Genomic DNA, 23421 nt, shown 5'->3' with positions numbered 1-23421 from the left:
GTGCTTTAAACATTAATATATAAGCAAATTTATGCTTATGCTTTTAGAACAAATAAATTTATTTCTGGGAAAAGATCACAAAAGGGCTTAATATTACATAGTTGACTGTAATTTCAGTAATATTTATAATATGAAAATCATTTTAAGAATAACTGGGATAGTTTTGTTGCCATGTATAAAAATGTTTTATCAGTTATCTTATATTAAAGATATATTTATAGTTGATAATAAAAAATGTGGTCAACTATACCACTGAGCCAAAGCAAATTAGCTCAATTCCATTATTTGTAGTATGTAACAGTGTTTACATATAATTTGCCAAATCTATATTTACATATTTTTATACTGATGATATAAAAGTAGGTCACAAATGACTAAATTTTGGGATGGATCTGTGAAGAATATGTTGATACAATACACAAATATCTCATAATAGTGTTAAGGAATCATTTTTTTCTTCCTTACAAAAAGTTCATCTTAAATTTCACTAATTCTATTGAAATTGGGTTTCCAATGAAAGGTACACATGTACAGTTTGCCCATCCAATGCAAATAAAATCCATAAACATAAAACCAAAGATGCTAAAGCTCTTACTTTGAAATTCAACTGAATTTTTTCAGTAATTTATTCCAAGGGATAAAATCATGCCTGCATTGTGTTTATATGAAGAGCTCAAGAATACAGAATCATTTCTTCACAAGCTCTGATTAAGTTCAATATCATGTCTTTGGAGGCATTAACCTTTGCATTTAACCTTAGCTTTAAACTATTAAGGTTTAATTGTGATGGTGTTTCTAAAGCTTTTCATTTTAATTACTGAAAAAAAAAAGCTTTTTACTTAGCAGTCAGAAAAACTAATCCTATACAATACAGATTTTTAAAGCATTAATCTTAAAAAGATGTAAACATTAATGTTAAAAAATCTTACTTTACTCAGTTTTTCAATCTGTTTTTCTAGCTCTTCAACACTTGCTGCTTGGTCACCATCATCCTATATATAACAAAAGAGTGTCAATTGTCTGTTTTTAAAATTATTTATTCAATCAATCAGCAAATATTTCATGAAAGCCTCCTTTATGCTAAGTACTAAGTTGGAGAGGCATCATGAAAACAAGTGAGACTTAGTTCTTGTTCTCTATAAGAACAATCTGGTAGAGAGACATTAATTAATGTAATGTAAGACATTACATTAAGAAAAAACACCAGATATTAGGAATCTGTAAGAACCACAAAGAGACAGAGATTAGCAGCCATGGAGTTTTGGGCAGGGTGAGATTATTTCTAACAGGAATACATTCCAAGAGAGGCCATATGGAAGAATCATGGTTTAAATGAGCTATTCAAGCATGATTAGGAATTTATCAATCAGAGAAAGGAGGACAGGGCATTCCAACAACAGTCTTGCCATATTTTGAGATGAAAGGTGCAGGAAGAGGAAGTGGGAAATGAGCCAAGAGGAGGTTAGGACTAGATCGTGAAGAGCTGTAAGTGCTGACAAAGGACAATGGTACGACCCTGTGAGGGTGGTTAAATACTGTAACTGTGCTTTACAAAGATTGATCTGGCAATAGTCGTCAGATGGCCTGGAGCAGAGAAAGCACCAAAACTGGAAAAACTAGCTGCTTAAATGCAACAATGATTTAAGACAGAGGGAAAATGGGTTAAAAAAATAAAAATAGAGAAAAACAAGTGGGTATAAGATATAATACATAGTTAGAAAACTATTACGTTCTGGTATCTCACGGATATGAGGCAGAGAGAGATGAGAGAGGTAAAGAAAATGCTTTCATAACTTAGTTTCTTAAATTTCTATAAGGAGTGCATAAATGATAGACATTGGTAAAACTATTGAGGTCTTCTTTTCACTTTCTTTAGAAATATTATTTGTGCTAACAAAATGTACTCTCTTTGTGATTCAGAGAAAGGTTAAAAGACTAGGGATAGGCGTCTGATCTGCTGGTGAAGACACAGATTGGGACACCTGTGTCCCACATCCGAGTGCCTGCCTCTGGCTCCTGATTCCTGCAAACATACACTTGGCAGGCAGCAGGGATGGCTCCAGTGATTAGGTTCCTGCCATCCACATGGGAGACCCGGATTGGATTCCTGGCTCCTGGCTTCAATATGCAGCTTAGGCCACTGCAGGCATTTGGAGAGCGAACCAGGGGATGGAAGCTCTCTGTTTCACCTGCTCTGCGTCTAAACTATTAAAAAGCGAAACAAAACAGAACAACAGAACAATCTTGGAGACCCTTAAATTTTGACTCCAACTGGATATTTATATACTGATTCTGTTTTTTTAAAAGGTTTTTATTTATTTATTTGAAAGGTAGAGTTACAGAGAGACAGAGGCAGAGAGGGAGAGAGAGAGAGAGAAAAAGGTCTTCTATCTGCTGGTTCACTCCCCAATTGGCTGCAATGGCCAGAGCTGGGCCTATCCAAAGCCAAGGAGCCAGAAGCTTCTTCTCGGTCTCCCACGTGGGTGCTGGGGCCCAAGGACTAGGGTTATCTTCCACCGCTTTTCCAGGCCATAGCAGAGAGTGGGATTGGAAGAGGAGCAGCCAGGACTCAAACCGGCATCCATATGGGATGCCAGCACTGGAGGCGGCGGCTTTACCCACTACGCCACAGTGCCGGCCCCATATACAGATTCTTAAAGTTATCTACTGATCAGCAGGACAAGTGTTTGCTTAATGCAAATATAACATTTGAGCAATAAATATTTAAAATAAGATATCAAAGTAGCCATACACCAACCAATTAACTAAATGCAATTTTCAAGATTTTTTTCTATGATGAGAAAGAAATAAAATGTCTACTGAAGTTTTGTTTTTGTTTTAAGAAGTTTTAGTTCAAGGCTGGTGCTGTGGCATAGCAGGTTATGGCTCTGCCTGCAGTGCTGCCATCCCATATGGCACCAGTTCAAGTCTCGGCTGCTTCATTTCTGATCTATCTTCCTGCTCATAGCCTTGGAAAGCAGTGGAAGATGGCCCAAATGCTTGGGCCCCTGCACCTGTGTGGGAGACATGGAAGAAGCTCCTGGCTTTGGATCAGTCTAGTTCTAGCCATTACAGCCATTTAAGGAGTGAATCAGCAGATAGAAGACCTTTCTCTTTCTCTCTCTCCCTTTCTCTGTAACTCTGCCTCTCAAATAAATAAATCTTTAAAAAAAATAAAAAGAAGTTTTAGCCAACTGTAGTTAGAATTTTCAAGGATGTAAAAGAACTAAAAAGAGTGGGGAGAAAAGTAGCAACAGCGATAAAACGAAGAATACAGAATCTATTCCTGAAATGGTTTTGCAACTTAAAAAGGCCATTATCTGTCTCTGTATGTCACAATGCAATTGTCCACAAAACCTCTCATGTGCTAACTTGAGAGGTTAAAAGCTTACACAGGTCTCAATACAAATTTAAATATTAATGGGAAGCCTCCATGTCTTGAAGGAATGAAGAGAGAGAAGAGGAAAATATCTTTGAGACAAAGGGTTATGACTTAGTCAAAGTCAGTATCTTCTAATCAAAACGGATCATAGGATCTCAATGGAAAAACCTCCTGCAAAGATTCCTTAGGGTACATTAACTATTGCCTAACTATAACCTAAAATCAGGAGGCTAAATCTATTTTTGGGTAACTAATATGCCTACCTTATCAGTCATGTTCACTAAGTTGTCCAAATGTTACTGATTTAGTAAACTGATAAATATCTCCCGTTCTTCATTATAAAGAAAAACCCAAATCACCTAAAGGAGATGTTAATTTAGCTTCTTAGGTCCCAGAATATTAAACATTTTTATAAATTTTAAAATTATTTTTCACACCATAAAATATACACTTTGTGCGGCTGTTATTGTTGTGCAGTGGATAAAGCTGCCACCTGCGATGCTGGCATCCTATAGGGGTGCCAGTCCCTGCTGCTCCACTTCCTGTCTGACTCCCTACTAATGCACATGGGAAGGCAGTGGAGGATGGCCCAAGTGCTTGGGCCCCTGCACCCAGGGGGGAGACCTGGAAGAAGCTCCTGACTTTTGGTTTGCCTGGCCCTGCTCTGGCCATTGCTGCCACTTAGGGAGTGAACCAGTGGATAGAAGATGGAAGATATCTCTCTGTCTCTCTCTCTCTCTCTGTGTGTGTGTGTGTGTGTGTCTTTCTCTGTAACTCCATCCTTCAAATAATAATAATAATGAAAAGATAGACACTTGCCAATGAAATCCCACAATTGATGTTCTATAAAATTTGACACTCATAAAAATGTTAAATACTTCTTTAAATGTCATGTTTCCTCTGAGAAACATAAATAATGATTTCCAAATAGTCTATGTGTAAAGAATAAAATATATGGTTTATTAATTCTCCGAATTGAAAAGAAGCCAGGTGAAACAAATAATTTCTGTAAGTAAATTTTAATTTAGTGGGGTAACTACCTAGTAGAAAACACTCAAATCCCTACATTGCGTTGTAAAATTTATGAGAGTTAACTCTGTAAAATAATTCAGAATGTTGTGTTGAAAGGGAAAGGGGATATTAATTCTGTGAAAAGGTGACTAATTTTGGTCAGAAATGTTTAGTTCCTATTATTAACACCTCTACTTGCTAAATGAAGCAAACTACTTATAAATGGTATATTAGTATAATTATACTTCTGATACCCTAAACCTTTTATATTTTTGTCACAGGGGAAATATGTATGATCTAGTGGTTTCATTTAAAAAAATTATTTATTTTAAGACACAGAGAGATTTTCCATTCATTGTTTCACTCTCCAAATGGCCACAATGGCTGGGGCTGGGCCAGGCTGAAGCCAGAAGCCTGGAATTCAAGGCTGGTCTCCCATGTGGGTGGAAGGGACCCAAGAACAAGGGTAATCTTCTGCTGTTTTCCCAAGCGCATTAGCAGGGAGATGGATATGAAGGGAATAGCTGACTTGAACTGGCACTCCAATAGGGGATGCCTATTGAAAGTGAGGTATGGCTTAACCCACTGCACCATGATATCAGTTACTGATCCAGTGGTTTCATTTTTTTTTTTTTTTTTTTTGGACAGGGAGAGTTAGACAGTGAGAGAAAGAGACAGATAGAAAGGTCTTCCTTCCGTTGGTCCACCCCCTAAATGGCTGCTGCGGCCGGCGCGCTGCGTCGATCCGAAGCCAGGAGCCAGGTGCTTCCTCCTGGTCTCCCATGAGGGTGTAGGGCCCAAGCACTTGGGCCATCCTCCACTGCACTCCCGGGCCACAGCAGAGAGCTGGACTGGAAGAGGAGCAACTGGGACAGAATCTGGTGCCCCAACCGGGACTAGAACCCGGGGTGCCAGCACCGCAGGCGGAAGATTAGCCAAGTGAGCCGCTGCGCTGGCTGATCCAGTGGTTTCAAAATTATTTTATGAAATAATTTGTTTCTTCAAGGAATCTCAATGTTGTCTCCTTTTCAGATTGCTAGTCTTAAAAATATGAATGTAAAATTCATCACAACAAATTTTTGGATATGACACCAAAAGCACAGGCAATAAAAGCAAAAAGAGACAAGCGAGGCTATATCAAACTGAAAAGTTTCTGTACAATAAAATAAATAATCAACAAAGTGAACCCACAACCTACAGAATGGGAGAAAATATTTGAAAACCGTCTATTTGATAAGGGGCTAATATCTAAAATATATATGAAACTCCTAAGATTCAATAGCAAAACCAAGATAATCTGATTAAAAAATGGGCAAGGGACCTGAATACACATTTCTCCAATGAAGACAAATGGCCAAGAAGTGCATAAAATATGCCTAATGTCATTAATCACCAGGAAGTGCAAATCAAAACCACATGCCACAACACCTCACACCTGTTACAATGGCTATTATACACCCACATACACAGAAAAGTAAGTGCTGACAAGAATGTACAGAAACTGTAACCCTTATATGTTGTTGGTGGAAATGTAAAATGTTTTAAGTACTATAAAAATAGTATGAAGTTTCCTCAAAAAATAAAAAATAGAACTACCTAGTAGATGATCCTACAATTTCACTTTTGGAAATTTTTCCAAAAGAATGAAAATTAGTATCTCAAAGAAGTATTTGCATTCTTTTGCTCACTGTAGAATTACTCACAATAGCCAAAGGAAGGAACTAATTCAAGTATCCATCAAGGGATGAATGGATAAATAAAATATGGTGCACACAAGTACACATAATAGAAGACTATACAGCCAAAGAAACAATGGAAATCCTGTCATATATGACAACATGGGTTAGTCTTGAAGCTACTACGCTGAGTGAAGCAGACCAGTCACCGAAGGTTAAATTCTACATGATTCTAATTATATGAAATATCTAAAATAGAAAGAGAGTAGAAATGGTGATTGCCAAGGACTTGAGGAGGGGGATATTTGGGAATAACTAATGAACAGGAATAATTTTCCAGCTATACAAGATGAATAACTTCATGAAAGCTGCTGTACAGCTTCATGCCTATAGTTAGTAATATTATATATGGTAAGCTTAAAACTTATTAAGAGGGTGGCTCTTACCAAAGCATAAAATAAGAGAGAGTGAAGCAAAGTTCACTCTAATGATTTTATCATCCTGGTTTAAAATATAACATTGGTGAGGTAGCATTTATGAAAACATTTTGAATTTATGCTATTTTTACTTATATAAGAGATTCAAGTAGCACATTATCTTAAAGATTCTTCTATATTATTTTCCATAAATTTGATTCAATAATTTACCCTTGGTATCAACTAGATACTGTCCTCACAATTCTACCACTGAATTCATCTTTCTAAGCCTTGTTTATTTCTCCAAAATTACTGAGTTGATGAAAGAAGGAAAAGGGTTCTTTCTAGATGTCCTTAGCTAAATACTCCTTGCTCTTGGGGTAGAAGTAATTGTTGGCTATATATATTTTTGGGTGCCATCTGTGGGCATACCAACATTTCTAGCATTCTATTCTGGTAAAAGGTGAACTCCAACCTTTTATTCCTGTCCATTTCCATGGTTTATGGTAGCTTTCCCTAAATACACACAACTGCACACACACACACCCCTCGATGATACTACCTTCTTTCCTGTGGGCCTACTCTTCAAGGGCAGCTCTTTCCCCTTGATTGAAATCCTTCAAATATCTTTAGAACCTTACACCATTAACAATTCTCTTATTTTTTTTTTCATTAAAAATTTATCAGGTTCACTCCCGAAATGCCCATGATGGTTGGGGCTAGGCCCAGGTCAAAGCTAGGAGCCAAGAACTCAATCAACAGCTCTCATGCAAGTGTCAGGAACTCAATTATAATTGAGTCCTCACCACTGCCTCCAAGCGTCTCCATCAGCAAAAAGCTAGAGTCAGGAGTCACAGGTGAGTATTAAATCCAGGCAGTCTAATATGAGATGTGGGTGTCCTAACAGGTGCCTACCCCATTAACAATTCTCTTTATCTCTTTATCTTTAATCTCTTCTCTCATTTCATTCATCCCTTCCTTTCAACCAGAAATCATCTCAAATGTTTTACATTTGAAAAGATCTTGGCTCTTCGTTTTTGTCTAGAAACTACCCTTTCTTCTGAGGCACAAAACCTGAAACAGTCATCTTCACTTTTTTACTTTCTGTCACTATCAGTCATACAGCCTGGGATCTGCTCTCACCCCTCTAATCAAGCAGCGCTGGCACTGGTTACCAATGAGATCTGTGTTGCTAAATCAGTAAGTACTTGGCAGTCTTCAGCACACTAGGCTCCTGCTGCTTTAACATTGTTTATCACTCCTTCCTTTTTGAAGTGTTCAGTTTTCTTGATTTCTGTTACTACCACATGTGTGGAAAGACTTAACATAGCAGGCTCAACTGCTGTCTTTTGAAAGGCCTGCTGATAAAGCTGATCCATGGAAGGCATACGGGAATCTGGATTTCGGGAAGGTTTCCTCACCCAAACTGATTAAGAGTTTCACATCAGGTGCACACTGAATGTGCTAACCATGTGGTTTATGCTGAACATGCACTTTTCTGTAGGGAGTCCAGAATTTTGGCACATGCTATGCAGAAGTACTATATAGTCAGTACCCTCTGCCCCCCGCCCCCCAAATCTGGGCACTGAATCTCCAGTGAATTTCCCTTTAGACAGTATGTCAACATGATGCCACAAAGGTGATCTTGGGGAAAGCAAGCTCACGCTGCCTGACTACTGGGAGAAGACTGTGTTCCTCTGGACCTTGCTCCATTCGCTCATTGCTGATTTTTGCCTTGTTTCCTGTCACTACAATAATTCACAGCCCTAGCACAAGCGTGTGCTGAGTTCATCCCAGTGAATCATTGACTTCAGAGGTAGTCTTGGGGACTCTGGCCCATTACAGAAATCTCCTAACTCTGACTGTTCTTTCTTGAACAAGAGGCCTTGTGGTCTCCTGTTAAATACTGATGTTCCCTGGGGATCCAACCTCAGTCCACTATTGTAATCATTAAACCAACTCTGTGCAAACTCATCTACCTCATTATTTTAATCTACCGTCTATATACTAATAAATTCCAGATCTATATTTCCAAGACAGAATTCTTCTTTAGGCTTCAGGTTCCTAAATCCAACAAACAGTTGAACATCTGCACAGGTATTTCAAATGGAAATAAACATAACATCATCTCCTGTCCTTAACAATCTGTCCTCTGACCTAACTTTCCCCTCAATCATCTACTTATTCTGATGATTTCCCCATCTTCATTAATGCCAACAAAAGCACAAAGTCTCCCCAAACAGATCAAGATCATCCTAACCTTCCATCAACCTAAAAGGGACATATTGAAGTCCTGCCCATTCTCCTTCCTAAATTTTTGAATCCTTTCCTCCTTTATCCCAACCACTATTGCTCTACTTCAGATCCCTCACAGTTCACATAAAATACTGCCATATCCTGACTGATCTTCACACTTCTGATCTTGACCAACTGTGTTTATCTTTTACAAAGCTACCAGAGCAAGTCACTTAAGAACTCAGTGGCTTCCTAGTCCTAAAAAAGTATAAAACCGCAGTTTGTTGTTTCCACACACAAGACTCTACAGCCACGATGAAGCACTTATAATTTAGATTCCCTTAAAACACGTTGTTGTTTCATGCTTGTGACCACCCTCATGCTATTCCCTCTTCCTGGAACACTCTTGCCTGCGTTCTTCCCTGGGTTAACACTGAGCCCAGCATGTGGCCTCATGGAATAGGGTCATAAACCCTTCATGGGAGTTCATGTTTCAGAAGATCTAAATGCCCTTCCTTTACACCTGATTAGCACATTGCAGATACCCCTACCAAGGCAAATCTTCTTTAGTGAAACTGTAAACTGAGAAGGGACTTTCAGATCCTTATATAGCTTTGATGAAAAGTGCCTAAAATGGGGCAGGTTTACAGCACAGAGGTTAATTAAGATGGTGTGTGGGACGCCCATATCACATATCAGAGTATCTGGGTACAAGTCCTGGCTCCACTCCTGATTTCAGCTTTCTGAAAATGTAGACTGTGGGAGGCAGTAGGTGATGGTTCAAGTGGCTGCGTAATTGGTTCTCATGTGGGAGACTGAACTGAGTTCCTGGCTCCCAGCTTTAGTCTGACCCAGTTCCAGCTGCTGCAGGCACTGTGGGAATGAGCCAGTAATTAGGAGGTCTGTCTGTCTCTATCTTTCAAATAAAGTAATAAATAAAAACTAAAATGTGCCTAAAACCACAGACATGCTAACTTGTGTTTCAGAAACACATTATTTTCTCTAAGCCTGCCAACATTTTTTAAGGTGTGAAGTCCTGTAGAAATTCAACACAGACTGTTAGCAGAATGAAACAGAACACATGAAATTAAGAACATGCATAGCTTTTCAGAGAGTTCTCAAATAACTCACAATTTTACACAAAGCAAAACTATTTAGTCTAAGTGCTTTCTATATATGGGTATTCTATCAATATTTACACAACCATCACAAAAATCTTTATAAGTATTTTAGTATTCATTTTTCACATGAAGAAACAGAGGCAAATACATGTCAAAACTGAATTCAAATCCAAATCCATCTGCTTCCAAATTCTGTGTTATTTATCAATATGCTATGCCATTCTAGATGTCCTAAAATCAACCTAAATTTGATTACCTCATCTTCACAGATATCAGTCTTCTTTCCTTTTTTGTCTTCTTTATCTTCTTCATCCTCCTCGTCTTCATCAGCTTGGTCATCACTGTCATCGTCATCATCATCATCATAGTCACTATCTCCTCCCTTCCTTCTTCGCTTGCGTCCTGGAGTGGGTGTGCCCAGGGGAAGTTGTTCTTCCCCAAGATCAATTCCACCTGAAGTGTCTCGTTTGCCTGTTTTCTTAGCATGAATGATTCTGAGCCTTTAAATGTTAAAAAAAATGATGACACAAATTAGATGTCTTTTCTTTATAACTTTAAAGAACACAACATGAGTATTAAGCAAAAATACCTCATATTTCTCGCATGGTGAGCAATAATATCAATGGCAATAAAAATTAGAAGTAAGGAAATTTACCAAACATGATACATAAATTACAGAATATATTAACTCATGAGTTATTCTGGACATCTCACTGGAATTAGAACACTTTTTTTAAAAAAAACTATGAATGCTATGAATGGAAGCATGGTAACTCCTGATCCCATACTACCAAAAAGAGTAAATTTCAATTAAAATTACTTCAAAGAAAGTATCCTCTTAAATGGAAGTTGAATATTTTTTTGTATGACATTCCTGGTAGGAAGATCATTAAGTTTTAAAGATGAATAAAGGTTTGGTTAGAATCTTATGAGAACAAATTTTAATTAGAAAGCAATCAAGGGAAAAAAGTGGTAGTTTCAGTTTGTATTTATGACAAAAGCAGCCTACCTGATGGCAACAATATTAGAAAATGTAGTTGCTCAACTTCTTTGGGAAAAAAAAAAAAGAAAAACTGACTTTCTTTTAAGTTTGAAGCAAATAAACTTAATGAATCTCATATCTTTTATCCACTGCAAATTCTTTTTTTGTTTTTGTTTTTTTTTTTCATTTTTTATTTTAGAACAACCTAACTTTTATTTAGTAAATATAAATTTCCAAAGTACAGCTTATGAATTACAATGTCTCTTTCCCCCCATAACTTCCCTCCCACCCGCAACCCTCCCAACTCCCACTCTCTCTCCCATTCCGTTCACATCAAGATTCATTTTCAATTATCTTTATATACAGAAGATCAATTTAGTATATATTAAGTAAAGATTTCAACAGTTTGCACCCACACAGAACATAAAGTGTAAAATACTGTTTAAGTACTAGTTATAGCATTAATTCACACTGAACAACACATTGACAGAGATGCTACATGAGGAGTAAGTGCACAGTGACTCCTGTTGTTGACTTAACAAATTGACACTCTTGTTTATGGCGTCAGTAATCTCCCTAGGCTCTTGTCATGAGTTGCCAAGGCTATGGAAGCCTTTTGAGTTTGACAACTCCGATCTTATTTAGACAAAGTCATAGTCAAAGTGGAAGTCCACTGCAAATTCTAATCGCAAGTTTTATTCATTTCATGTCCCACATAAGTTAAACATTGACTTTTCTTTAGACAAAATAAAATTTAAATTCTACCCTTACAATTCATGTGCTTTACTGCATATTTGTACAAAAGGAACCCACTATTTTAGTTTCAATAAAATCAGACTTACTTGCGGAGTTTACCTTCTACCACCCATTTATCTCTTCTCAAGTTTGACATATAATCAATGTTTTTGTCAATTTCACTGTCAATGCAAAAATTTATTGAAAGACATAAATTAATACATTTGTACAATTCATTAAACTTGTTGGCAAGTTAATGTATTTTTGGTAGCTGAAAATGATACAACTGCTCTTGTATGTAAATATATATACTATACATACATGTATATATGGGTTTATACATACATGCAACAGTCTTCATTGAATACAACGTTAATATTAGAAATTTCACTGTGATTTCTACTTTAAAGCAAGAAAGGAAATACCTGCCAATTGCTTTAGAAAGTATTCCTATTTTTGATTTGCATATAATTAAAATCAAAGCAGGAAATCAGAACACACATGCTTATTTATTAAAGTGGACATATATGTATATATATATATATATAATACCTATCCAAGTGTGCATATATATATATATTTAAAGATTTATTTATTTATTTGAAAGTCAGAGTTACACAGAGAGAAGAGAGGCAGAGAGAGAGAGAGAGAGACGTCTTCCATCCGATGGTTTATTCCCCAGATGGCCTCAACAGCTGGAGCTGCTGAAGCCAGGAGCCAGGAGCTTCTTCCGGGTCTCCCATGTGGGTGTAGGGGCCCAAGGACTTGGACCATCTTCTACTGCTTTCCCAGGCCCTAGCAGAGAGCTGGATCGGAAGAAGAGCAGCCGGGACCAGAACCAGCGCCCATACGGGATGCCGGCGCTTCAGGCCAGGGCGTTAACCCGCTGTACCACAGCATCGGCCCCCGAGTGAGCATATATAAATGTCCAAACATTAAGAATAACATGAGGTTATGGTATTGAGTAAGCAGTGGTGCTTTTCTCTGTCTTAGAAACCACAGGGTATGTTTTACTTTGAATTTGGTGCATATATGTGAGTTTTAAATAAATGCTACTCAGCGTTAACTATTTGTCATCATGCTCATGCTTAATGAAATTATAAAACAAATATCACACTTTTTGAGTGAGTTATTTCCAATTAATGGCAAAAATGAAAAAGTATATGAGTATAGTATAATAGTTAAGACAGGTACAGAAAATTTAAAATGTATAGAATAGTAGAAAGGCATGGCTCTTAATATGCAGACTGATTATTCTTTCTATAAAGGGAAAGGACTAGAAGTAACAATTAAAACTGGAAAATAATGAAAGCAAAAACAAAATGAACATAGTCTTAGTACCATATTTTGAAATACTAGAGTATTAGTATTTCATCAGTAACAAGTACTAGAGTGGAGGACTTACTTTGTTACATAAATAAGATTAAGGACTTTTAAAAAAGATATGAATACATAGATAAATAGTATAAGGTCACGTTAGCATATAACAAGATAAAAATAGGCTAGATAATTCTAAGAATGGCTACTAAGTAATGTCAAAAAGTCAAATGTCCTTGAAAGATGGCAAGGAAAAAAAAATTCTGGATTCTTATCATGGTTGCTAGATTCTGGTGCAAAAGCAAACAAACAAACAAACAAAAAAACACCTACCACAATTTAAAAAATTAACAAAAGTATTAAACAAACCAGGTGAGAAAAATTAGAGATTATATATATACTATATGATCTAAATGCTTTTTCAAGACTGCAAAAAAAAATCACAAAAACATTATCAGTGACCATCTTCAAATGATGAGGGATTTTACTTTTCTTCTTTGTGCTCTTTTGAAACTTGCCAATTTTCTCATTCTGGGCTTAGACAAATCCAGCACCAAAAAGGATCACCAGAACAGTGGGGCATGTGCTCACCTCACCACACTCTTGCTGCACGCCAGTTCATTGATGAGGAAAGCCAGGATTGAGGCTTTCTGCGCTGGTGTGTGGGCCTGAAAAGCTTTTGTCTTCAGGCTCTCTGTAAGCTCGGTTTGTCCACAGTGGGCTTCCATAAAGATCTGCAAAATCTCGGAAACATTGTCCCGGTTCACACCAACATTCAGCAAATGTTCTCCAAGAGCTGTTTTGGCCTATACAAAGATGGCATTTTTATAATTATTGCCCATAATGGTACACGACATAAAAAGTGAGATCAAAAATATTAGTATTATATTTTCTGGATATCACTGACAGGGGTTTCATTCACATTTTCAATCAAGTTGAAACAAAAATTGGCCACAGATGCATAATCAAGTACTTGTATCTTTGTGTTTCTCCTCCAAACTAGTGGATTTAAAGTCAGGCAAAGAGATGAGTATGTACACTCACGGGTAGCAGAAATTTTAATAATCTGTCAAACTTTCTCTGATTATAAGCTTTGCTCAGGCTGTTCATAGACATTTTATCAGTAATGGCAAGGAGATGAGGTTCAAAACCAATATTTTCTAGCTTTACTGCAACATAGGTTTTATTGCCTGGTACACTGAATGAGTACGGAGAGGGAGGAAAAACTAACAGGTTTATCCCACAGTTTCTCTTTCTATAATATTATACAGAGCCAAGTGAACAGTAATGTGCGTTTTGAGATTAAGATAAATTTGAATTTACTGAGAATCCACTGAGCAGTAAAGAGTTTAACGTGCTAGTCCGTAGGTGCTATGGTTAGTTTCAGTTATTCACAATAATTTGAAAGATGGCAAGGTATAATTTCAGAAGGTACAGACAAGTTCTATTTGTTTTATGAATTATTTATTCTCTGTTTTTGACAAAAACTATTCAAGTACTTCCTTAATTCAACTTGGTCTTGGCCTACAGATAGAGGAAAAAGAGTAACTTGAGAATGCTCCACATTCCTTAAGCTTTATAATCAGGGTTTTCTATGCTTGTATCAAGTATAATCTGATACAAATCTATATTTCACTTTCCAAGGTATTATGTGGGAAAAAACTGGATCAGAGGGTACAATCTTCTGCTAAAACGCAAACATTAGCTATAAAGAAACTGATAGCAGAAATTTTTTTAAAAAAAATTTAATATACATATTTTTACCTTGTATCCTGTTATTAGACCTGGATCACATACAGCAGCTGAGAGGAGTCTCACAAGCAAGTCTTGTACTTCACCCATGCTGTCTCCTATATTTAGTAATCCCTCTTGAAGAACACTCAGGTTGGGAACATCAATATTCACATCAAAGCCCAAAACTTTACCAAAGTTTCTTAAGAACTGTACCACCATGAGACAGTCGGAAAATGTACTTCCAGAGAGAACAAGTCCTGGAATACGAGGCAATTCGGGCAAAGGCTAAAAATAAAATAAATGCAGAAATTTAAAAAGAACTTACAAATTTTAAGAGCCATGATTTTCTGACTTCTGAAAAAAATAAGCTGCTACCTTTCTGCCTTTTGGGCCATAGTAGTGGTTTTCCCTTTGGATGGCAAATTCCCTGGGAGCACTTCTGCAATCCCCATGGCACCAAGCATAATGTCATAAAGATAAGCAACCATCGATAAATTTTGGATGAACTCATTATAAACTCAGATCTATGCAAAAGGGACAACTAATTTTAATTAGCTTACATACTGACAAAGTATGGGTTATATATAGCTGGAGTAAAAGTTAAATAATGTAAGAAATAAATATTTCAAAACTATCTTCCCATGGACATGTCAATGTTATGTGCACTCACTTCTAATGATGGAGACATTTAAGATTCACACTAATTTTTTGGCAACTCAGAAACTAACAGAATGCATCTGTGGGGCCTATGGTCGGAGAAAGTGGTCACATCAATGGCTAATGAACGCCATTCACATGACCAGAACTTATGACTCTGAACATGAACCTAATTAACGAAACTAAAGGTCTTCAGGCTTCCAAATATTTGTGAAACATTAATTAATATAAGTTTCAGTATTAAAATTAGAAAGCTGTCTCTGTTGATGCTTCTCAAGTATGTTCAAATATTAACATTTTAATGACCAGATTATGGTACCGATTGTCATAGACATTTAAAAAATACCGTAAACAGAGAATCTAAATTAAAACCATTTTTTGTTCATGGATGAGAACAAAAAATATTGTAAAATTTAATTGGGAAAAAACAGTGAATTACACACATTTTAATTTATCTGAATTGGTTCTTGTTCAAAAATGTTTCCCCACCCTGGACTACTGAAATAATGGAGAAAAAGAACTAAGGATTGCTGATATCATACAAATATTTTGTGCTCCAATTGAAAATCAGTTAGTTCTGAGTCTCCCTTTTTGCTGTACCATATCAGACATATACAATTTCATAAAATTCTTTTTTTTTTTTTTTTTTTTTTAGATAGCATTAGTTTATTATAAAAGAGACATGGAAATTATTTACATGATGAAAAGATTTCAGAACTTCAATGGAATGGGAAGCTTCATGTGATGCTGTTTCAGAGATTTCAATCTACATATTTTCCAAGGATGTCACCATCTCTAAATAGAAAATAATCCTTGTCGTCTAGAACTACTTTAGTGCCTCCATATTCTGGAAGAAGAACTTTATCTCCAACTTTCACACTAACTGGTTGAATCTCTCCACCCTTTCCTTTAGAGCCTGATCCAACAGCTACTACCGTTGCTTGCAATACTTTTCCTTGAGATTTTTCAGGGAGCATAATGCCTCCTTTGGTTACTGTTTCCGCGGCGCTCCTCTCCACCAAGACCCGGTCAAAGAGCGGAAGAAACTTCCTAAATGCCTGTCCTGCCATGGCCCCAGCGCCGCAGCTTTCGCTCCGCTCTCGCGCCGCTCCAAGGAGAGACCCGCTAATTTCATAAAATTCTAAAAATTTATATAACAAATCTAATAAAATGTGGCTTAAAGGGACTTATATACTGGACATAGTAAATATGGGTTTAAACAAAATAAAAGATGTAAGTAACAAAGCTCACTTAGGATTAAAAAACACTCATCCTGAGCTTATTAAATGTGTTAACTAATACAAATAACTAAAACTGTTAAGCATACTTTCATTTTTATTTAAAAAGTTATGTTATGCTAAATAAATAGAATATTAATATAATTCAGTCCCCACTAGGCTACTGAAAGCTGCTTTAACCACTTTAAAAACAAAAACAAAAACAAAAAAAACCACAAAGGTTTACCTATTTATTTGAAAGGCAGAGTTACAGAGAGGCAGAGGAGGAGAGAGAGAGCTATCTTCCATCCACTGGTTCACTCCCCAAATGGCCACAATGGCTGTAGGTGGGCAAGATTGAAGCCAGGAGTCAGGAGCTTCTTCCGGGTCCCTCACGTGGGTGCAGGGGCCCAAGCACTTGAACCATCTTCTACGGCTTTCCCAGACTATAGCAGAGAGCTGGATTGGAAGTGGAGCAGCTGGCATTCGAACCAATGTCCATATGGGATGCCGGCACTGCAGGTAGTGGCTTTACCTGCTATGCCACAGTGCCAGCCCCTGCTTTTACCACTTTTATCATCTTAACTACAGTCAAAAACATAATTGACTTCTACTCAAAAGTATATGAAATCCTGCCAGTTGCCATGATCACTGTGATCTTCCTAAATTTCTCCTAGTATGCTCTGAACCACATTGTGCCTCAGTTTTCTCATCTGTAAATGCCGATAAATACTAACTCCAAGGGATTATGTTGAAGATTAAATGAGTGAATTCAGAGGGTTGGCCCAGCTCCAGCCGTTGTAGCCATCTGGGGCGTGAACAAGTGGATGGAAGACCTCTCTCTCTCTCTGTCTTCCTCTGCCTCTCCCTCTCTGTAACTGTGCCTTTCAAATAAATAAATAAAATCTTTCAAAAGATGCGTGAATTCATACAAGCACTTAGCGTAGAGCCTGCAAATAATAAATATACCCAACAAAGATCAGTGGCCATTATTAAAGCATTGAAGGAGGTTACAGATTATAAATGGGGAGAAGGTACATCTATCTGTGCCTGAATACCTGGGAAGGATCAAAGAAACCTGAAAGTCCTATCTACTTCTACAATTCTTTTTTGTAGACTTTTGTGGTATTTTTACTAACATTAAAAAGGTGTACAGTGTTCTATTTATATTCTTTTTGTAAAAAGATTTTTATTTATTTATTTATTTATTTGAAAGGCAGAGCTACAGAGAAAGAGGGAGAGACCATCCATCTGCTGGTTCACTCCCCAGATGGTTGCAATGGCCAGGGCTGAGCCAAGCCTAACTGAGAGCCAGGAGTTTCTTCCAGGTCTTGCAAGTGGATACCAGGAGCCCAAACACTTGAGGTATCCTTAGCTGCTTTTTCCAGGCCATTAGCAGGGAGCTAGATGGGAAGTGGAGCAGTTGGGACTCGAACTGGTACCTATCTTAGATGACAGAGTTGCAGGCAGTGGATTTACCTGCTACACCACAATGCCCACCCTGCTCTACTTATATTCTAAGAACTGCCATTATCAGCACAGGAGGTCTGGAGAGGCTTATTGGCGGCTATTGAGGAGCTAAAAATTCACCTAGACTTAGGAATTCATGGTTTCATTTACAAATAAGGGTTGGACATTGTGGTGTAATGGATTAAAGCCAGAGCTTGTGATGCCAGCATCCCATATTGGAGTACTGGTTCAAGTCTCAGCAACTCTATTTATAAGACAATGTCCCCACGCACCTGGCAAAGAGTAGAAGATGGCCCAAGTGCTTTGGCCCCTGCCCAAGTGCTTGGGCCCTTGCCCCTTGGGAAACCTGGATGAATCTTGGATTCCTGGCTTCAACTTAGCCCAGACCTGGCAATTGTGGCCATTTGGGAAGTGAACCAGTATATGGAAGATCTCTGTTCCTTTCTCTTCCTCTCTCTGTCCTTTCTCTGTCTCTATTTCAAATAAAGAAATCTTTAAAAAAAAAAAACACAACAAAATAACAAAAATCCTGAAAAGCTGTCGTAATAATAGCCCTTGCAAATGAAAAAGATGACAAACTAGAAAAATTAAATTTACTAATGAAATGGTTAACATATATAAAAATTACCTTTTGGTCTGCTAAGCACATGTCTTCATTAGGCTTCTTTAGTTCCTTTGCCATTTCTAATTCTAATCTTCGTTGCTCAAGTTTGCGTTCTTTATTTAATCTTTTCTCATCACGTTTTTCTTGCTTCAACCGTTCTTTCTCCTTTAAAAGAAAATCATGGCCACATATTCTCTTTAATCATTAAATATATTTGAAAAAAATCCAGTTAACTTAAAAAGTAATCAAGGTGTTATTATTTCCATGAACAGAATTATCTTAGGAAGTTTAGAGATACATTCACAATTATAAAGGAACCATGACATATTTTGCTTTTTGTTATTTTCACCATTTCAATTTCAAAATAATCTTGGCACTGTAAATATTTAATGCCAATATTAGATTTAACTGACTATATTATTACCCAAAATTTGTTCAACCCTTTACCAGGTTATAAGAATAAGATATTTACTGATAAGTGAAGTCATATAGAATGCACATGGGCTACTACATAGCTATAAAATATAGCTAACGCATATTGACACACATTTTTGTGTGTCTCCAGGAGGTAAAGGATGATTTATAGCAGAAAAATAGAGGCGGCATATTTGAATCTGCAAAAGTAGCTCTTTTGAAATAAATTAGCTGGTCTTAAGATAGCACCTGTGATGAAATAAAAATATTATTTGCCACCATAAACAATACTTAAGAGAATGTAAGTGGGTTCTGAAGGCAATTCCTAAAGCACTCAAAAAAATGTTTTGGTAATGGCAACAATACGGAAATAACCATATTATCTCCCTGCTGCAGGGAATAACATACCGTGAGAAATGAAGAGATTTTCTATTATAACGCTGACGGAGGCAAGAAGGTAGGGTTAACAAGGGGGATTTGAGGTTTGCCAGCTCTGCCTACCAGGCATGTGCACAGCCCGGCCTGCAGCATGGCAGTCTGAAGCCCTGTGCTGACCGATCCCCCTTCCCTGCACTGTACACCACCAAAAACCCCTTTTCCATGACATACCCAACTGCTCCCACCACTGACTCTCAACGCTGCAGCACAATGGAAAACCTCAGCTTCTGTTATGTTGCCACTTAGAACCAGGGCCAGCTAAAAACACCCAATATGGTTACAGGTTATGCCCCATGCTGATGTTTACTTCATCATATAAAATTCCCACGGCTGACCCTCCCACTCCAGTTAGGTACCTGACACCATGACACTTCCCACTTCCACAACAAGAAAGAAAATGGGCAGTACCCAGACCCCCTTAAAAGCCCCCCTCTTTGAATACTCAGTTCAGCCACATCCCATCAAGTATCCGGATCATGTAAAGGGACAGCCCTGAACCTTGATGAGTGCAGCTCTTTATTTTGTGACCTTGGCCAGCACTCATTCCTGAGTACATACTTTAACTTTGCCTGTAAATAAATCATGCTTTTCTGCTGATCTTTATCTATGTCTCCTTGAATTCTACCTTGCAATGGAGAAAAGAACCTGGGCCCAGTAGCCTATAATAATACTGGATCAGGATCTTTAAATGCAAACCTCAAATACAATTTTCATTTATTTAGAGAAATAATAGTAGACTCACCAGATAATTCTAATCTAATACCTCTCATACTCTACACATTACAGATGGGTTTAGGTTATAACATTGATAATATCTTTTCCTTGATTAAAAAATCTTCATTTACTATGAAAATAAGGAGCAATTCCTTACTGTTGAATTCAAGAATCTCTTCTTGTCCAATCATATCTCTTACTTTTTACATTCCACATAGTCTTCGCCAAACAATTTACTATTCCTGATTAATGCTTGTTTCCTCACCTTCTTTTATTGGTTCACTCCAATCCAGAAGTTCATTACAACCATCTAAAGCCTAAGTAACACCACAATGTTCTCTATATTGCCAATTTCTGTTAATTCTCACAGCCCTTAAGTATAATTTTAATACAGCACTTACTGCTTCCTAAAATATATTAGTATTTTTGCTCATATCCTGACCATCTCCATTTCAATTACCACTAGTGAGTGACTGCTGGGGGAGGGAATGGCCAAAGGGAGACACAGGAGTAGGGAAGAACATCTGGCCAAAGAATTGCGCATGTGTAGTGCGTTGGAAAAATTGACAGTAGTCTCAGGACTGGAGTGCAGGCTGCAGGTTGAATAGTTGCTGAATATTATGACAGCATCAGAAGCTAGATCACAGTGGGCTTTTATTTTACACGGACAAATTGCTGTTCTTTTTCATTCTGTCTCTGAATTTCTGGATTACTGATTTATGCAGATTATTTTAGAAAGACAAAAGATAAGGAAACTTAAGAGACCACTGACACTTAAAGAATTCTGCAATTAATTTTTATAAATTATAAATTAAAAAGCTATTTCTGAGAGTCTAATGACAGGAGATATACACAGATAACTTACAACATTCTCACAATACAGTACAGATTTTCAAACCAAATTACTGGGTAAAAGCCTGAAATACTATTATTACCAATCCTTACAATGAGTCAGCAGAATCACTGAACAATTTTCCCTCTAGAGTTGGATTTTCAATTCTATTTATTTATTTATTTGACAGGTAGTTATAGACTGTGAGAGAGACAGAGAGAAAGGTCTTCCTTCCATTGGTTCACTCCCCAAATGGCTGCCACGGCCCGTGCTGCACTGATCTGAAGCCAGGAGCAGGTCTTCTTCCTGGTCTTCCATGCAGGTACAGGGGCCCAAGCACTTGAGCCATCCTCCACTGCCCTCCTGGGCCACAGCAAAAGAACTGGACTGGAAGAGGAGCAACTGGGACTAGAACCGGCGCCCATTTGGGATGCCAGCGCTTCAGGCCAGGGCTTTAATCCACTGTACCACAGCACGGGCCCAGAGATGTATTTCTTCCAATACAATTAATTTCTTGAGCATTTCAATGGTATACATAGTGATTTGATCTGGTGATTTGGTCTGATTGCAAATAGACCTGCCTCTATATAAAAATTAAAGACTTCTTATTATCTGATAATTTTTCTGGAAACTGAAATTTCAAGTGACAAAAACTTGAGACCAAATTTGAAGCTAATGGAAACTTATATTCTTCCTTTTAGACTTAACATTGTTGAAAAGCAATATATTTACTCCTTATCCAAACCTTTTTTTTTCTTTCAGAAAATTAAGCTGCCATACTTGATTCTAACCTAATTTCTATATTATATTTTTATGTCAAAATTAAGACTTCACAATGGAACTTTCTAGTTATCCAAGGTTATTTCAAGATGGAACTTTGATCTACCAATGACATTAATCTTTTTATAATATGAAAGAATATTAAGCATTTTGTGGTAATATTGGTTAACCGCAGGAAAATAACCATAAATAATTATAAAATATACCTCCAGAGTATATTTTAGAATGACATAAATAATTACAAATCAATTAATATGCCTCCCCACAATTTTTTTTCCTTCTCCCAAGCTTTAATTTTCTAGAAATAGAAATTCTTGAAACAAATGTAGGTACTTGGATTGTAAGTCATTTATAACAAAACATCTTTTCATCATCCTAATTACAGTGTGACATTTTTCTGTATCAAATGTTACTAATATCTTCAGAAATAAGTCACTTAAAATCTCATTTCATAATAGAAATATCTATTGATAGCTAATGTATTAAATTTAGATTGTCCTGAGCAGTACAAAATACATAGTTGAAAATTTTGTAAAAAATTAGTTTTTCATACAATAAGAAAAAATGATTTTGTGGACCTTATAAGGATACATCAAAGTAATTCCAGAACTCTAGAGCACAACAATGAATGTATGAATAAATTGTCCTATTTTAGAATTATATGTTTAAAAACCAAACAATGACTGCAGTAAAATGACTTCATATTTTAAAGTTCACAACTTACAAGACTGCAAAACAGGCCATTTTTAAGAGGCCATGTTGCAGAGATGCTTATGGTTTTTGCACTTTATGATTCCACTGGGTCTCTGAGGTATTTGTTCTGGGCGTAATTAGGAGAACATATTTCTTTTGATAGCAACTTGTACTCAAATTTAAAAGATAAAAATATAATTTAAGAGACAGAGGTTTACCTCAGGGTGCAGGAAGAAAAAAGTATAAATAAAATTAATAATACAAGCCATTTAGAAAAGACAAATATAGAGAACAAAATGAGGGGTTGCATATTGAATATGATAGGACTGGGCAATTTTTAAAAAAATCTGTTACACTTAATTTTATATTTAAAATATTACTAAAATTAAATGTAAATGCAGGAAAAAATTTCAAATCACACAATTGAAGAAACTCTAAAAGTACTTACACTTTATAGGTATAAACTATATTTAAAAATAATAAAATTTTTCATTATCATGCTTTCTTAAAACCCACTGAATATGAAAAATTATTTCTTTATAATAATAATTTTTAAATATATGTCAAATAGTTACCGTTATAAAATTTTTAATAATTTTTTAGTCAGATAGCTTTTAATATATCCAAATGAAATTATAATATTGCTTTCCAAAATCTACTTCATTATATGACATTTAACATTTTATTGGATAGTTAATATAAAATAATTTTACATTTGTTTTAAGGGCCATTTTGAATTTAAAACTGAGATAAAGTAGTCTGTATTAGTATTGGTTAAGTATATTTACTATGTCTTCAACTGAAAAATGGTTTGCTTAACAAATCATGTATACATGCAATTCTTTTCATCTTTAACTAAATAATGGCTGGTATAGTAGGATTATAAAATATGTTCATGACTTTAATCTCTGGAGAGCTGTGCATTTTTTCTGCTTTCAAATTGTTTATCAGATGACTTCTGAAACCTGAACTACTTTCTTTCATTTTATGGTT

The 23421-nt window shown here is 36.5% G+C and overlaps 2 protein-coding genes across 13 annotated transcripts in view; both read right to left on the bottom strand.

Moving 5' to 3' along the window:
• Positions 1-23421, bottom strand: part of BAZ2B (bromodomain adjacent to zinc finger domain 2B) — a 205171-nt gene that overhangs the window by 40480 nt on the left and 141270 nt on the right. For all 12 annotated transcript variants that reach the window (XM_089328265.1, XM_089328268.1, XM_089328266.1 and 9 more), the window contains 6 exons: positions 18582-18722; positions 14640-14894; positions 13467-13681; positions 11666-11740; positions 10098-10341; positions 930-992 (listed from right to left, as the gene is read on the bottom strand). In XM_089328265.1, the coding sequence (XP_089184391.1) occupies positions 930-992; positions 10098-10341; positions 11666-11740; positions 13467-13681; positions 14640-14894; positions 18582-18722 (993 nt within the window). The remainder of the gene's footprint in view (positions 1-929; positions 993-10097; positions 10342-11665; positions 11741-13466; positions 13682-14639; positions 14895-18581; positions 18723-23421) is intronic.
• On the bottom strand, positions 15959-16420 carry LOC100356803 (10 kDa heat shock protein, mitochondrial). The gene has a single exon (XM_002712202.6). It carries the CDS (start codon positions 16334-16336, stop codon positions 16028-16030), a length of 309 nt encoding a protein of 102 aa, XP_002712248.1. The 5' UTR covers positions 16337-16420; the 3' UTR covers positions 15959-16027.

This window comes from Oryctolagus cuniculus, chromosome 3 (genome assembly GCF_051225735.1).
Source record: "Oryctolagus cuniculus isolate XC-2025 breed Fujian yellow rabbit chromosome 3, ASM5122573v1, whole genome shotgun sequence".
In the NCBI taxonomy this organism is placed as follows: domain Eukaryota; kingdom Metazoa; phylum Chordata; class Mammalia; order Lagomorpha; family Leporidae; genus Oryctolagus; species Oryctolagus cuniculus.
The sequence above is the reverse complement of the archived record's forward strand: the minus strand, read 5'-3'. Positions and strand labels throughout refer to the sequence as shown.

What these genes read in the sequence shown, in the direction of transcription:
- LOC100356803 (XM_002712202.6), bottom strand. Translation starts at nt 16,336, where the DNA reads ATGGCAGGACAGGCATTTAGGAAGTTTCTTCCGCTCTTTGACCGGGTC.